This window comes from Falco punctatus, assembly GCF_963210335.1.
Source record: "Falco punctatus genome assembly, chromosome: 9".
In the NCBI taxonomy this organism is placed as follows: domain Eukaryota; kingdom Metazoa; phylum Chordata; class Aves; order Falconiformes; family Falconidae; genus Falco; species Falco punctatus.
In genome coordinates, this window is record NC_137589.1 from 35776294 (window position 1) to 35794259 (window position 17966).

The following is a 17966-nucleotide window of genomic DNA, read 5'->3' on the forward strand; positions in this document are numbered from 1 at the left end:
AATATGTCTACTTTTAAACTGGTGTGTCTATGACTGTAAAGACTTACTGTTCATGTTCTTTCAGAACACTGTTCCTGTCATGTCAGGGGGAGAGGTTCCTCACAGCTGTGGTATACAGCAGTTAATGCAGTCATCAATGATTTTCATGTGCTGTGTGTTACTAGGCAAAACACCTGGGACATTTGCAGTTCAAACATGGAATTTTCGCAGTTCAAACATGGAATTTTCTTTTTCGGTAGTGTAACAGAATCAGTCGTCTGAGGTGTGAGTCTTTAGAAAATGAAAAAAATGTTTTTAGGTTGTCCTACCACAACTATGTTTGGCCAAAGGCCAGGAATGAGCAATGCCTCTCTAACTTCTTCAGTTCTTTCTTCGCTTAGAAAGAGCAAGGAAGGCTATGAAATGGTATCCAGCTCTCACATCTACAGGGAGCAGTCTGTGTTATGATCAGGGGTTTGAAATAACAGTTTATGCTGAGTTTCAACCCAACCCTTTCCTGTAAGTCATCAGAAAAGCTTTCAAAACCTTTTAGGACTTCATCAGGTGCATACTGCCTGAGATTCTGTTCATGGAAACTCTTGGACCCACATACTTCAATGTTCTCCATCCCTCCTCATCTCCAAGGAATTGCCTGCGTTTCTGGAACTCGTTTGCATGATTTTGCAGTCTGCTTGCCTGTGATCTCAGTGTTTGGTAGGGTGTATCACAGAAATGCTAACTCCCATAACAGTCACAGACTTCTTTCAGCCTAATCTTTCCTCTTCTTGCATCTCTGACTGTGGCGTTAAGGTGGTTTTATTATTAAAGATTAAAAGCATGAAGTGTTACTTGTAAGTGGTTTCAGGTACTTTCATTTTTCCTTACTCAGTTTTTCCAATTTTATTGCCCTTGGATGTTAGACATACTCTTTTGTAGCATGGACCAAAGCCATGCAGGAAAACCCTTTAACTGTATGTCTGTGGTAGAAAGTTTAAGGGTTACTGTTCACAGTCACTTCCAGTGTGGATGTTCCTAGAGATGGAGCTTTTGGAGGGAATGACTAGAGCGCTAATACTAGAACATAGGAAAAAAAAGATAGTGATCTGTCTAGACAGGGTCTGTCCTGCTTAATGTCAATACTTCTTGTTAAAATGAAAGATGTTTGTGATCATGACTGCGTGGCTGAACACCTTTTCGCTCACTTGCCTGTAAATTCATCATTAAACTTGTGTTTTCTCAGTACATAGAGGTTTTTTTTCCCCAGAGAAAAATAGTCAGATAAAACCACTGTCATCATCACTTGGCTTGTCATTTCCCTTATTTTACATATTTTTTCCAGAATTAATTCTTGTCCTAATAACTGCTCAGAACATGGAAAGTGTACAACCAGTGTGTCCATACCAAGCCGGGTATACTGTGAGTGTGACAAGTATTGGAAAGGAGAAGCCTGTGATATTCCCTATTGTAAAGCCAACTGTGGCAGTCCAGATCATGGGTACTGTGATTTGACAGGCGAGAAGCTGTGTGTTTGCAATGATAGCTGGCAAGGTAAGGTTTTGTTATTTGGAATCAAATTAATCTTTAAAAAAGAACTGCTTTTAGTGCATTCTATCTAGTATACCTATTAGGATCTTTAAAGAATAAATGTAAATGAAAAAATAATTTCTGGAGTAAATTTTCATCTGGACCTACTACATATGTATAATGCCAGAAGAGGCTTACAGCTTTGATATTTTCTGTCTGAAGATGCTGTAGAAATATTTGGCCTGAACTTTCTTGTGGTGGACATTAATTTTTTTTTCAAATTAATGATCGGAGAAAATAAAAAAAAAAAAAATGAAAAAATAAAAAAATGAAGGGTTCCGAGCACTTCTGAAGACTAAGTTCCTCCATAGCCTAACTTTCTCTTCCATGTGCTTTATCCTGTTATGCAAGAAATACCATTTATTTCAGTGGAACCAAATATATAGTAAGGTACTACCCAGTAAAACTGAACACTATATCTGCTGCTCTTTTTGGTTGAGTTTGGATTCACGCATAAATGACCTGTATCTCAGTGTAGTCATTTCTTTAATGTCTAGGCAGATTTGATTTTCCTCCCCCCTTTCTTAATGTCACATGATCCCATCATGTTTTTAGTGCTTCCTGAAGTAGGTGTTCACTGTCTGGTCTTCCGTTGTGTATTAGTTGTATAGCTTCTCAATGAAAAATGAAGGTAAGCTGTTTTGTTACGATGGGACAAGAATGTCTATGTGGACACATACTGTGGAGTAATGGATGTACTGTAAGCATGTGCTGTAGTTTTTCTCCTGGTATCGTAAATAATTGTTTCTTATTAAAGATCAATTATTTAAGATCCTAAATGTTTAATTCACTTACTGTAATGATGCTAGATGTTTGTGAATGTTTACTTTTTATCCTTTACCACTGCTATTAAATGTCTCAATTGGATTAGCTAGCTATGCATTGAAATTGCCGTTCTTCTCTTAAAAGAAATACTAAAATAGCCCCACATTATTTAGTTACATGCCCTCTTCCCATTACTTCCTGTGTCTGCATTTGTTTTATTGCTGTTTCTTTTTGCATGTCCAAGGAGATGACTTCTTTTACTGGTATTAGCTGTCACACCTATTAGAACAAAGACACTATGAAATTTAATACATTTCTTAATAATTAATGAAGTTGTTCATTAAAAGGCAGTCAGTGCACCCACAGAAAGGAAGCGGGTTAGCAATATGGTCATTGAATGGAAATGGTGCAGTCTTGCTACTAAGTCCTTTACAACCTTCCATGATTGTGGTGTATAAAAAAAGATCCAGAAAGCTTAATCTTTGTAAGGCAGTTGTGAATAGAACTTGCAGCAAGAGTTACACCCTTTCATTTGTGCATTACGTCTGCCATTTCAGATAGCTGTGTAAGAAATGGGGAAAAGTCACAAATCTTTGGAAAAGCTTTTTAGGCTATACCTTCATTTACTATGCTACAATCTTCAGCAGAGCGTGAAATAAAATTAGAAGTCTAACTTTGATTGTTAGTATCTTCTTTTCATCTAGCATTTCTATGCATGCTAGCTTCCTGTTGTTTCCTACAGTGAGTAAGATTATATAGAGATAACTTGCTTCGTAGTTCCTTGGTTTTTCACTGATCCTACATAGAATTCAATTCAGTTATGTTTTCATTCTGTGATAGATGAGCTGGCTTGGATACATAATTGTTTTTCTTTATTAATTACAAAACAATACCAAACGTTCCTTGAGTTTTCTGGGTGACTACCTGCTTCTCTGTTCTATTTATTTACTTGCATCCATATACTCTATATTTTCAAAACAGACATATGTGGGTTATTTGCAATGCTGGAATCAAAAATGTTTTTACTTATCTTACTCTTGCTGTCTACCAAGTTTTTCTTCTGTTTGGTAATTCAAATAAAAGTGGCTAAAGTAGGGTCTTGGTTTCTATGGTTTTTTGAAGATAGTTTTAGTTTTTTTTTTAACTTTTTTTACATTTTGGGATTTTGATTATGTTAATTCCATATATTAAAAAACCTGATTGAACTGCATTGATTGAGAATGTACAGTAAATAAAATCCATGGTTCAGGACACTAAAAAAAAAAAAAAAAAGGCCTTTCACATTTTACCCTGCATAGGGTTTCTTTCTTTTACAATGATTTTACCCTGCATAGGGTTTCTTTCTTTTACAATGATGCCATCTTGTGGATGCTGCGAAAGGAGCATCTTTGAAGAAAATGTAAGAATCTGAAGAAGAGGTATTCTGAGGAAAGAGAACACTGTGCTCTTTGGGAGAGAATAACGGTTTTGAGTAAAAAGTAGGGTCCTCTTGTTATTAGATAAATTTTGTGGAAGAGTGATATTGCACTTATTTCCAGCTAGCCGCTAGCTGTACAAATATAAAATGAAGCCATGCAATAAAAACTTTTAGACTTGGAAAGCAAATAATAACCATTTTATTTTTATCAAAACATATATTTTAACAAAAATATACCTGTTAAATGTACTTCCTGTTAGAAGCAAAAATATTATTTTTTAATAATGCCAATAATGTTAATAATATTAAATGTTTCTGAGATGGTTGGTCTTGTAAGTATATACAGGAAAAAATATTCTAGTGTTTACTTGAAATCTGGTAAACTAAAAATATTCAGGCAACATAAGTGGCTGAAGTTTTTCCAGAAGAGTGATTGTTGTTATGGGTACTGCATCATATTATGCTGTCCCATTACTGGTTAATCTGTCTTGATCTTCTAAAGCAGAATACATTGATGCCTGCTCATGCAGGCAGTGAATGTAACTCAGGGAGGAAAAAAAGATGCCTTAACACTACCAACTTGATCTCTTTTTCTTTGCTAGGCACAGGTGAAAAAATCATGGGCACACGGCTGTGAAACATGGTGGCTTTTGTGCTATTTGAACTAAGAAGTTGAAAAAGACATTTTATCGAAAGATGTTACCTTTTGCTGAATGTTGAATTGTAGAATCATTGAGGTTGGAGAAGACCTTAAAGATTCTCAAGTCCATCCTTAATCCAGAAATCCCAAGTCCATCACTAAACCATGTCCCTAAGCACCACACCTATACATTTTCTTACATGCTTCCAGGGATGGTGATTACACCACCTCCCTGGCCAACCTGGTCCAATGCTTGACCACCCTTTCAGTGAAGAAATTTTTCCTCATACCCAATCTAAACCTCCCGTGGCACAACCTGAGGCCATTTCCTCTTGCTCTATCACTTGTTATCTTGGAGAAGAGACCAACCCCCACCTGCCTGCAGCCTCCTGTCTGAGCTGTGGAGAGCAATAAGGTCCCCCCTGAGCCTCCTTTTCTCCAGGTTAAATGCCCCCAGTTCCCTCAGCCGCTCCTCACCAGCCTTGTGCTCCAGCCCCTTCCCCAGCCCCGCTGCCCGGCTCTGGACACGCTGCAGCCCCTCCATGTCCCTCTTGTCGTGCGGGGCCCAGACCTGAGCCCAGGGTTCGAGGTGCGGCCCCACCAGTGCCGAGTACAGGGGGACGGTCACTGTCCTGGTCCTGCTGGCCACACTATTTCAGATACAAGCCAGGGTGCTGTTGGCCCCCTTGCCCCCCTGGGCACCCTGCTGGCTCCTGCCCAGCCGGCCGTCAGCCAGCCCCCCCAGGCCCTTTCCCCCCAGGCAGCTCCCAGCCCCCTGCCCCAGCCCGCAGCGCTGCCTGGGGCACATCGGCCCGGCCTGCCAGGGAACAGGTGTTTTACAGCCAGCAAGTTCTCTTTGATGCCGGGGACGCTGTCTGGGATTGTTGGGCTGTAAATAAGAACCAGAGATTTCTGAACAGTCAACTTTTGTCATGGGCTTGACAATTCAGGATAACTGGAAAGATTGTAAAAAGTTCCATGTTTTTTAAAAAGTGGACTATCATTGGGCATACTGAAAATGTTGCTAACTCCTATGAATGTGTGGAATGCTTTTAAAAAGTAATATTATAGGTCTTGTTGATAGAGCTGTTCTCAAATTTCTTCAGGAAGCTTGACATAATACTATGTAAAGGATATAACTAGCCTGCCACATATCAAATAGGTTAGAAACTGGTTTACAGAAGGAATTCAAAATATAGCTACCTGTAAAATATGCAGTAGCCAAGTGCTTAATTGGAGATTATTCCAGTGACCAATTTTTGTCTGATGTTAAACAACATTTTTTTCTTAATAACAGATCTTGGTTATTACATACAACTTTTTCTGGTGAAGTTTTCTGTTAGGTTAATATGATTCACTGTGTGGTAAATAAAGGAAGATAGTCTCATTTTAATGAGCTATAAATCATCCAGTTCAAAGTAGTAATTTAGAAATTTTTTTTTAATACGACTTAATGTAAAGTGATCTGGGAACAAAGACTGCATGCTGTGTCAGCGAAAGAAAGGCTGTTTTAGGAAGCAGCGATTGTTAGAAGACTTGCAAATCACTGTAGGTGAGAATTTTCATGAGGAATTTGGAGTAGAGAGGAAGTGACCCTTTCTGTATGATAGGCATCTGAGAGACAATATTGGATTATAGCGCCCGCGTTGGGGGTGAGCCTGTTAGGGAGGGAGTATGACTCAAGTCATGCCACTAAATTGACGTGCTCACTAGGAAGCGATCTTGTGATGGGGAGATTAAGGAGTTAGTGGTGAGTAATGCTTGGTGGGAGTCCTCACTGAGAGCTCCTGCACAGGTACCATCTACTTCCTCTCCCTTGTCCAGTGGGATGTGGGGATGCTCTTGGTGCTGGTACCTTTTGTACTGGGTGCAGGCATGCAAAAGAAGAGTTGAAAACTATTGAATTTAAGAGAAACTTTATCGGTACTTTGGTCACTGAATATCAGTACTGCAAGCAAGAAGGGGATCTGCTAGGAAGGAATTACAAGGTGCATTTACTTTAATCTTTAAGAGGATCAGTAGGGTTCCTTCAAAGCAAATCTGGTTCTCCACATGTACTTTGTTTTGGATTATGTTGTGAGGTGGTTTGAAAACACAGGAACTGCATTCCTTGTAAATGGAACTACATCAGAAGATGAGCTCCAGAGCTGCACGTAATGCACGGCAGCCACAAACAGGTGTTCAGTCCTAGGGATCAGATCTAGTCCAAAGATAAAACACCAGTAAAAATTCTGAAATGTGTATAGTTAGTTGTTTCTCCCCACAAATCTACTTCTAGCAAATAGAGATGTAGTGGAAGACCAGATTCTGAAATCAAACTAATTAACTTTGAAATATGTCTGTTGGCAATTAAGGCAGCTTCAATTTTATAATAGCTCTCTAGGGAAAAATGAGCCTTTATGTAAGGAGAAAAGTAAATGATAAAAGTATAAAAGGAGTGCTATGACTGCTGCAGTGTAAAATTCAGTATTTTGTCTTGCTCATTATTACGGTGTTAGAATAAGCACAGTCTTGAGTGTGGCCAGAACTACGATGTCAATGTGTGTCTATACTTGACTTAGATTGTCCTTAAAGGACTAGCTAGAGTTGAGTTCGTTCCCACTGCTTCAGTGGAAGGCTTTGAGGTCATACTTTCTTGTTTGGCTCACTTTATTCCTCGATGCTGAGATCTGGCAAAGCTGTGCTCGTGTCGTGGTGGTTTATTGAAACCAATGGCAGAGGTTTGAGATGTGAGCTGAGGCAGTGACAGGTGAAATGCAGCACTGGAAAGAGCTTGTGCCAAATGCTGAGAAGTCTGAAATTTAAGGTTTCAGCCCATTGTGCCTGGACGTAATTGAACAGAAAACATACAAGTATGTGCATTCAGAGAAGAGGACCTATGATGTAACATTCAATTTGGACAAACCTGTTTTTGGAAAGAAAAAAAAATTTCGACACAGGTGTCATAACTGTTCTGCCCTGTGAATATGCCCTCTTGGTCTAGATTTTACTTTTCACATCTTCTCCTGACCAAGCATCAATTCAGTCAGAAGAAACTGCAGGTTTACAGACTGGGAGGTGTCTTGTTAAAAATATGTATATCAATACTATATATGCACATAAAAACAGAAGCCCAAGGAGTCCTTTCCTCCCCCAATTTTAAGTTAAAATCCAATTTCTCCACTCCATATTTGTGAATTTGATTATGCGTATCACAGAAATGAGAGTTGTCTAAGGAAATTTTGCATATACCAAATTCATAGGAAGGAATTAGCTTAACGTGAATTGTTATTTCATATATACTGGAAACATGTTCTTCAGTTTTGTGCTCAGATTGAATTTAATAATTTTTCAAGCATCCTTGGAGGACTTTGTGCAATTTGTTAGCAAAATGTAGCTATCATAATTGGAAATTTAGTGTCTGGAAATTGTGTGGGAAAATGTAAGTAGCCTTACTGCAAAAGAAAGAACATCACAGTTAAATGAGAAGCCAACTTCAGTTTTTAAATACCTTTGTAGTGTCATCTGGTGTTTAGTGAAAGCAGATCTAGTAAAATTTATTCGATTAATTTCAATAAATGATTCGCTGCATTAAAAGTGTTTGAAAATACTTTGTACATGCAATTAGGCTGAGATCTAGAAAGGGAATCCCTTACTGTTTGTGGGTTTTAATGAAAAATGTATTTATGACCTTCTAAATATTTATTTAGAATGCATGCATGTAAATGTAGCAAAGTAGAACATGCGAACACCTGAATAAACTAATGAACAAAAGCAGGACTAGGTCCTGAACACAAGAAGGAGCTAGATAGTGCTGATCTCCCTGATAAGGGAAGATATTAAATTTAGTTCATTAGCTATAGCACCTTTATTTAAGAATAGTAAGTGACTCAGGCTGCTCAGATCTCTTTAGCCTGATTTCAGCAGTGCATACGGTTCTAGACCGTAACTTGAAGAAAGAAAAAAACATATGGTGTGATTGAATAGTGAAACAGCTGAAATGTGGATTTTCATGTGTAGTTAATACTAAAATAATTTGTAAGGAAAGTGACAAGAAAATGTGAAATATTTTCTCTGAAACTCAGCATTTGATGGTAGGAAATCATTACAAGTCAGGGAATACATAAGGGAACAGTAAGGGGAATGCAGCTTTTTAATTGTGAAATGTGAGTGGGTGTGCTGAACAAGTAACAGGATGGAAAGACACCAGTACTACTTAAAGACTGATCTTGGGACTGATCTTGTTACATAATTTTTATAATCTACTCATAAGACTGTTAATGAAATCTGATAATATAATGATGGGAATTTCATTAAATATGAAGGAGGATCAGAACATCCTGCAAAAAAGGGTTTGAGTAATGTGTGGGTTGCAATTACTCCAGTATAAATTGTAAATTCATACATTTAGGGACTGAGTATTAAGAATTTGTTTTTTAATCTTGGATTGAAGTATGGAAGGTGACATGGGATAACACTTCCTTGCCTATCTTAATTAAAATATGAACTAATTCATATTCTGATTTTTGTATGCTGTACAAACTATAGACTGTAAAGTGTCAAGTGCGCTAGTAGGATGATCAGTCACAGAATCTACATGAAAACATTAGTACTATACTTCATTTTTGTTACTACACTTCTATGAATGCAAATTGAATCAGGCTCAGAGGGCGAACCATTAAGATGGTGAGGGCTATGGAAGATACTAACAGAGCGTGGTTTGTTAAAACTAATGAAATGAAGGCTGGGAGGCCATAGCATTGCTCTTTGTAAACATTTGTGGGGTGTATAGACAGACCAGCTCTTGAGGTCTGGTGGTAATTGGGCTAAACTGGTCATCAGTACATCTGGCTTGAAGGTTGGAAGTGAACTTTTGACAGAGCAATGAAGTTCTCTGAAGCTTGTTAGCAGAAATATTAGAGCTTGATATCCATTAACAAGGAGTCTCAAAATCTGTAATCCAGTGGGTACTGTCAACTACTGCTAATCTGAAAGGTCCCTGTTTCTTTTACTAAGTATGAAGCAAAACATGTTTTTGTTCAATACTATAACAAATTTCACGCAGCACCTACCAAACAGTGTACTTGTGCTCAGTCATGAAAGACTAGGAAAGCTTTGCATGCCACGTGCTTCCAGTAAAGGCTGCTGCGGCATCAGCCCTTATTCTTCTGTACCAGCCTAGCTGGTCTGAGGTTTGAGACCTGAAATCAAACTGTTAAAGGGTGCTGTTGAGTCCTGTGCACTGATGACAGGCTGCAGATGACAGGCAGTGCAGCCCTTCGGGCTTGCCTGCTCAGACTGACCCTGCAGATTCCCCAAGGCCGGATTGTCCTTGAATGATCCACTCTTCCTGGCTGAGGAAAGAAATGGCACTGAATAATAGCAACCAGATGGCATTCAAGAACTGCATCAGCTTGTGTGCGTTAGGATTTCTCACTGCTTCATTTATGGAGGAGGCTGAGTCCTGGCACAGCTGGCTGCTGTGCTGCTTTAGCTGGAGACCTGTCCAGGACCTCTCTGTCTATCCTTAAGTCTCATTTGGAGCAAGATTATTTGCAGGAGGGAGCAAATAATTACATCCTGTACGGAGGTTGTGGAGCTGTGCAGTGAGAGCGTAACAGCACACCTACTATTAGAATGCTGGTGAGCCATTCTTGAACAACATCTATCTTTTCATTTACAGAGCAACTTTATATTATTATGTAGTTACTATCTCATCTCTTTCCTGTAAAAAAGGCGATTTACTGCTTAGTAAAACTTCCAATGGAATTTTTATTGAAAGTATATTCAGATATATTATCTTTTCTCAAAATATTTCTCATAATATCAAATTCATTATCATATGAAGATTTTGTTGGGTACTTGAGAATAGTAAGATTTGGTTTGTATTTGTGGTGGCTGAAAAATTGTGTTAAAGCAATAATTCTCAACTCAAACGATCAGGTATTAGATACAGAGTAAATAACAAATTATTTAAATGCTTTGATTAGGTTGTATGAAAAACAGGACCGTGACATTCATATTCAACACATGAATACTTTTGGTTTTTTTCCTGTGATCCCAAAGGAGAAGGGATTAAGGTTGAAGACAGTAGATGATGACTTCTCATTAGGTGGGAATTGATCTTATGACTTGAACTACTGGAACAGATTTTTGCTTTGGCAGTTCATTACACTCTTCAATAAATAGAAATTAGATCCTCTCTTTTGTGTTGTCTGTGTAAATCGCTTTTTTTAAACCTATAGAATTTTTTCCCACCTTTGAGGATAATTTTATTGACTTCCAGCTCAGGTTTATGAAGTTGTTTGCTGTTTTTAAAGCTTCACCCCCCTGCCCCCCATCAGTGGATTGAGTGACACATTAGGAAGATAAGAAACAAATTCAATTTTAAATAAATGAAGAAAAATAATTTTTGCATAGAAATAATAAAACACATTTTTCATTATCTTTGTTCTGCAGCTCTCCATTGCATGAAAGGTGTGTATTTAGTAATAGTGATTTTTCTCAAGAGAAAATGTATTTATGCTGATATAAAGGTGATATTTCATGCTATATGTATTTCAGTAGGAAATCAGTAAATTGGATTTGTATGTCCTACATTTACCATTGCCTTTGTAAGGCAATAACAAACCACTTGCTCTTTAAATGATGTTTCAGTAGGAGTCAGTATTATTCTGTTGCTTTGGTTTTTTTAAACTATATGTTCCATTTTTGTATTGATTGATACATATTGAGATAAAGTGTAAAACATTCATAGATTTAACTGCAGAGGCTGTCCTGGTGATGCAGTCTTACTTGTGTTGGTACAACCATGTGTACTTGGGCAAGGTGAAACATGTAAGGGAACGCATCCAGATTAAAAGTTAGCCTGGCTAAAAATGAAAGCAATTTTTAACCTGTATGCATTCCCTTGTCTGGTTCATGGAGTAGCCATGTGAAAACCGGTGCCAGTAGCAATGATAGCTGAAGAGTAAGCAGTGAGGGGAGGACAGCTGTGCCTCCTCTGGTCACAGTGTCAACTGATGTCGCTTCAGTGTGTTTGTGCATCACGCACAGGGTATTGATGTATTCTTTAAGAGAACCTGCTGCTTTCAAGCTCCTGAGTTCAGGTGTGTCTTCTCAGAATGTGTCCTTCCTCTATGCCAGAACAAGACCTGAGTACAGGGTGTTTCTCCTTCCTGTCTCACCTTTCCTGTCACTCAGTGCAGACCAGAAATGAAGCACTGAAGCTGTAAGAAACTTGTCTGACATTCTTTCAATCACTGATCCGATTAACAATATCGTTAAGATTTTTTGCATTGTTAACTTATAGAAAAAAAATTTGCTTATCCTCATTTTAATACAGTCAATGTAATCTAAATATATTTTGGATTTGCTATATGAATTCTTGTGGTTCCCTGTCTCCGGCAATGAGAACCTGAAGTCAATTGGCATGTGAATAGTTTGTGTGTTTTGTTATTTGCCACTAGGCGGCACTGTTGACCACGACATGTCTGTGCAGGAACGGTAGCTGTAATAACAGACATAAGTATGTTCTCGTTTTATCACTGGAGGCACAGCTTTCATAATTCTAAGCTCTTCTCTGATGAAAGAATACTGAATCAATTGTTTCTTTTTAAGCAATCTTAGATTCAAATTGTTTCCTCCAGTGATTTACCAAATCAGAATCTTGCTGAGGTTACAATTCTACTACTGTATCTATTATTAATGCTCAAGAAATAATACACTCAATTGTTCATACTCTCATTAGACCTCATTCAAATACCCTTAATCTTTTCTGGGTAGAAGGTATAATGAACAATGGGAACTGAGTGCCTCCATCATTTAATGAATGGAAGGTAATTCGGATACAAGTGGATATCGTTCTTCTATAAAGTACTAGGAAAAGTTGACACCTAGTTAGGTACAGATTAGATGCCTGGTTGTTTAATTGTAACATGTTATCCCCAAAATGATAATACACATTGGAAAAATGTAATCTTGTCCCCACCCCCAAAAGATAATGCGCTTTACAATTATGAAACTGATGTAAATTACTTAGTTCATTTAGTAAATTTCAGCAGCTCTCTCTTCTAAATGCTTATCTAGTCTCTCCTTGACTCAGTGTAAAACTTTGCATCCAGAGCATCCTTTGTCAGGAGAGCATCCTTAGCACAGAGACCTGATAGTTTTTACGTGAGGAGCTACCTCCTCCTGTTTCTTTTGAATGTGGCTTCTTCAAGCTACATTTGGTAAATCTTGGTTTTATATTCAGAAAGCCTGTAGATTCTTCATACCCATCCTGTGTCACTCACTTTATAGTCATTTATCACTCACTTCCAAATTTTCTTTATTTCCAAGTAAAACAATCTTAGCCATCTCAGTTGTTCCAGTTACAGAAGCCACTGAATTCCTTTGAACATCTTTGTTACTCTCTTATAAACAGTTTCCAGCCCTAATCTATTGCCTCTTTGGGTAGGGCTCACAATTTTCTGAGTGTAGGTAAATGACTGATTTATAAAGTGTAGTAAATGTTCTCTGTTCCTAATATGATTTGGGTTTTGACCATTTTTGGGTGTTGAGGTGATATTTTAATGAGTTCTCCAAGATGAGACTTTGCTACTGACTGGTGTTGGTTAGTTAAGAGACCACCTGCTTTGTAGTCTATCTAAAACAGCTTACTGTCCTGGTTTCAGCTGGGATAGAGTTAATTTTCTTCTTGGTAGCTAGTGTGGCGTTATGTTTTGGATTTGGTCTGAGAACAATGTTGATAACACACAGATTTTTTTTTTTTTTTTTTTTTTTTTAGTTTTTGGCAGGTAATATTTATACTAAGTCAAGGACTTCTCAGTTTCTCAGGCCCTGCCAGTGAGAGGCTGGAGGGGCACAAGAAACTGGGAGGGGACACAGCGAGGACAGCTGACCCCAACTAGCCAAAGAGGTATTCCGTACCATGGGACCTTGTGCTCAGTATATAAACTGGGGGGGGGGGTTGGCCGGGGCCAGCTGATCACTGTTCAGGCACTGGTTGGGCATCGGTCAGTGGGTGTGAGCAACTGTGTTGTGCATCGCTTGTTTTCTTTCCTTCCTTCCTTTGGATTTATTTACTCTCCCCCTCTCCCTCCTTTTCATTATAACTGTTATTGTTGTTATTCTTTCATTTTTATTTTATTTCAATTACTAAATTGTTCTTATCTCAACCCTGGAGTTTTACATTCCTGATTCTCCTTCCGATCACTCTGGGTGCGAGGGGAGTGAGTGAGTGGCTGCGTGGTACTTACTTACCATCGAGGGTTAAACCATGATGCTTGCTTAGGTTTTTAATTTATCTATGTTGAAATTAATGTGTAATTTAATTGCTCAGTCATATGTTCAGTGGTTCTGCAAAGGCTTATCATCTTCTTTCTGCCCTCCAGTAGCTGCCTTTATCAGCAAACTTGCTTCGCTACTCATCCTCATTCAGGATCATTAGTGTGTATGTTGAATACCTTGGGTACCAGCAGAAATCCTTGTGGGACTCCACAAGTGACGTCCCTCCCTTTAAGAAGTGGCCATTTGCTCCTGTCTACTCTTTCTTACCATATCTTACAGTCAATCATTTAGCCGTGCAAAGGCTTCATTCTCTTGCTACAAAAGTTGTTTCCTTAAAAAGTCTTTGATGAGGAATTTTGTTAAAAGCCTTGTGAAAATCCATGTCAGTGTTTCAATTGGATCACCCCATCTTGATTTCCTTAAAGCAGTTTAATAGGTTTGAAAGACAGGTCTTCTCTTTATGAAAGCTGTAGTGATTTTTAAGCGTAGATGGCAATTACCTGTCTGTTGACTAATTCTGTCCATTCTTATAGTTTCTGCTGCTTTGTCTGGTGGAAACAGAAGTATAGCAGGCCAGTAGTTTTCAGAACTTTCATGGAACCTTTTTAAAAAGTTGATGTTATGTGTGACATTTGGGATGCAGACTAATTTTCTTGGTGTGTTGGTTTTTTTTTTTTTTTTTTTTTTTTTTTTTTTTTTTTTCATGTTTGTGTGCGTGTGTGTGCTTTTTGGTAGTGTGTGTGGGTTTGGGTTTTTTTTTGTTTTTCATTTTTTGTTTTTTTTTCTTATGCATGTTATCACTGAGCTTCCAAAGAAGGTTATGCCCCATCTGACTTCAACAGCTCTGGTTTTTAGTAATGTCCAGTAGCTTGAGGGAAGGATTTATCACAGTTTGGCAGGCTGAGAGGGACATAACGTTGCTTATAGTATTAGCATCAAATTACAGAAATAATTTAGTTGTTATACAACATCTGTATGCCATCACTGATGGTATAAAGTTCAGTCCCATGATTGATAATACTTAAACTGGAACGCAGGGGTGTCCTAAAAATTCAGTGTTCTACATCTGGAAATAAAGCCAGTCAGTAATGACGTGCAGTCACTGACAAGAGGCAAATAGTGCATCTTTTGGTTTTTGTAATATGTAATAAATATTACATATCATAAAAATGTAATAACATTTTGGTTATTACAGAACAAATGGAACGTAAATAATTTTGCTGGTCATGATTTTAATAGTCCTATAACTTAAAGATGGTGCATTTTGCTCACTTTTCCTTATTTAGCAAAAATTGTTTGCTAAAATACCTTCAAAACCAATATGTAGTTGTGGGTTTTGGTAGCTTTGTAGAATGATCTATAAAATTTTATAAAATTTAAGTAGTACTTCATTATTTTTGTAAAGCTCTCTACAGTGTATTTTATTTTTAAAAGATGATGTAGAATGGCATTGGCAAAGGGTAAATTTTTATTCCTGAGATTGACTATAATATAATCTTCATTGTAACTTAATTTACTGTAATGTTCTTCACTTTGATATAAGCTTACTCTGGTTAGGTCAAATACGGTATAGTTTTTCTCCAGAGGTAACATGAAGTGTATATTGTGCTACACATTTTAGACCTATACAGCGTCTAAAAATATGATGCATTACACCTTTCTTTCAATTTATGGCTCATATAGTATGTTTTCTGAGAAGAATGCTGAAATGGATCGTTATTATTTGAGCTCATCTAACTCCGCAATTTGAATGACATCCTTTGTTGTCAATTTTTTTTCACTGGACATCTGTTAAACATAAAAGTACTATACTGTATTTTATCAGAATGAGAAATCCTGACATCTGTAATTAAGCCTCCCCTCTTTCTTCTTCATTGGCTTTAACAATTGCACATTTGTTTACAAAACAGGTCCAGATTGTTCTCTGAACGTCCCTTCTACCGAGTCTTACTGGATTCTACCAAACGTAAAGCCCTTTAGCCCTTCTGTGGGCCGGGCTTCCCACAAGGCAGTCCTCCATGGGAAATTTATGTGGGTGATCGGCGGATACACTTTTAACTACAGTTCGTTCCAAATGGTGTTGAAGTGAGTAATTTTCTCCTTTGTCATATCCTTTCTGATGTGGCTTAGGGAAACGGATCTTACCAGGGAGGTAGCCTCTACCTTGCAATTTAAGGGAAAGGTTTATATGTTTTTAGATTCTTTATTAGTGGTCTTATTTTCTGCTTGTAATTTTCTCACGATTAAAAAAAAAGTGAAAATATGGGTAACATCAAACTGTGTGCAACTAATATGTAATTTCTTCATATAGCGAGTTTTCTTGCTATACTTTGCTGCAAAACATAAAAATGATTGTGTTGATAAAACAAAACAGTGGAAGAAATCCACATGGTCTTATTTTCAGACAGTGCATCTAGAATGCTATCTACGTGATTAGGTTAATTTATAGTTATAGGAGACTTCTATTAATGCACGCAGTTAGCCTGTTGGTGCCATGCTAGTAGGGTTAGGCAGGTCATCCGTATTTCACTTCTTTGTATTTATGACAGTGTGTATTTGACCACCTATTGAAAATAAAAAGGAAGCAGCTGAAAATATTACCTAGCTGATTTGGATGGTCACTTGTATATTCATAGAGGCCCTAAATGTGGCAAATGAAGGTGTTAGGTTATGTTTGTTAGTATGTTTATTTCTCCTATTTTTGTCTACTTGTTTTCTTCCACATGCAAAAGAAATCCTGTCATCTTTGGGGGATTTGTTGTTTATTTTTTTTACCTCTCTTCTATCTTGTTGTTGTGTGTTAATGCATTAATGGACTAATTGTTAATGAAAATTTGATGGAAATCAACCATATATCTGAGCAGGGTGCTCAACAATGTCTTCAGAGTAGTGCAAAAGATTGTGAAGTGAGCAGTTTAGTGGAGTGGGGTTTTTAATGTGTCTAATAATAGTGAGCTTAGAAACCTAGTTTCATAATTTAAAAGTCTGCTGATGTTTACTACAGTCCCGTTTTCTGAGATTGTTGATCCGTCCCTGGAAGAGCTGTTCCTGGTTTGCTTGATGAACATTCAGCACACTATCACAAGTTAGTACACTGCCGTAGCAGTTAAAAGTGATCTTGTTACTGCTGCTAACAAATTACCACATCAGATAAACAGTGACTGATAGAGTCTGCCACCGTAGTTAGTTTGAACATACAAAACCCTCTATTTCGCTGCAGGTAGAAAATGTTTACTTTTCTATTTCTCTTCTAGCTACAATTTGGAAAGCAGTATATGGAATGTAGTACCTGTATCCAAAGGGCCACTCCAGAGATACGGACACACTCTCGCTTTATATCAGGTTTGGACTCTTAAGCATCCTATTTAATTAATTTATTTGTGCGTGCTGTTAGTGATCCTAAAATGATTCATCATGAACATAGTTTTTGAAGATAATTTAACTTCTAGTTCCTAAACATTTTGTATTAGTATTGTCTTCAGTACTTAGATGTATTGCACAATTTTTGGAAAAAAGATTGTGCAGGAGTCACTTACTAGCTGACCAGAAACCCTCAGAGCAAACCCCACCAATAAAAGGGGGTAATATAATGGGAATTGTGCTGAGGGCAGGGGAGCTGGGAGCCAAGGGTGACTTCAGCTTGGGCAGTGCCCTCGCTGACCAGGCACCATCCACAGGACCACAGGTGCTGGTGGCAGGGTCTTTTGACAGCCCCAGGCATGCAAAGTGATGACCCAGGTCCAGGGACCGTTCAGGGAATCCAATTCGGAGCACAAGAAAACAGGGCCAGAGACAGGGCTGGAGAGAAGGCTACAATGTATGCCTGAAGGGTCCATCCAGAAGACAAGGTACCTACGGCACAGGTCCAGGTCCATCCAGGAGGCAGATCACAGGCAGTCAGGAACTAAAGGGTCCATGCCTGAGCTCTGGCACAGGCTAGTCAGGGTTATTAAGGACTGTTAATGCCCTAAAGTTTGTGACAGTAAGAAATACATCTTTATTTATGTGTTATTACTTACTATGGAACCAGAGTAGTATTAAAATAAAAACTATTTTTCTATAATATCTGTAGTTTTACTGTAAGTTCAAGTAAATATGAACTACTGGCAGTTTTGCTTCTACTGGTATCACATAGTCTGCATGCTGCTTTATTGAAAGCACTTTCAAAAGCTAATTTCACACACACACACAAAAGAAAGAAAAAAGAAGAAATAATCTTCATAAAAAAGCATCCTTTTGTTAATTTGTTACTTTTGGGCTAGTGTAAGCCACGTCTCCAAAATATAAAGGACCAAAAGTGATTGCAGTGCA

The 17966-nt window shown here is 38.0% G+C and overlaps 1 protein-coding gene across 8 annotated transcripts in view; it reads left to right on the forward strand.

Moving 5' to 3' along the window:
* Positions 1 to 17966, forward strand: part of ATRNL1 (attractin like 1) — a 570901-nt gene that overhangs the window by 50532 nt on the left and 502403 nt on the right. For all 8 annotated transcript variants that reach the window (XR_013930596.1, XR_013930597.1, XR_013930598.1 and 5 more), the window contains exons 5-7: positions 1319 to 1527; positions 15566 to 15740; positions 16910 to 16997. Coding sequence is in view for 5 of the 8 variants with exons in the window: in XM_080403249.1 (XP_080259375.1) it covers positions 1319 to 1527; positions 15566 to 15740; positions 16910 to 16997 (472 nt within the window). In the remaining 3 variants the exon portion in view is untranslated. The remainder of the gene's footprint in view (positions 1 to 1318; positions 1528 to 15565; positions 15741 to 16909; positions 16998 to 17966) is intronic.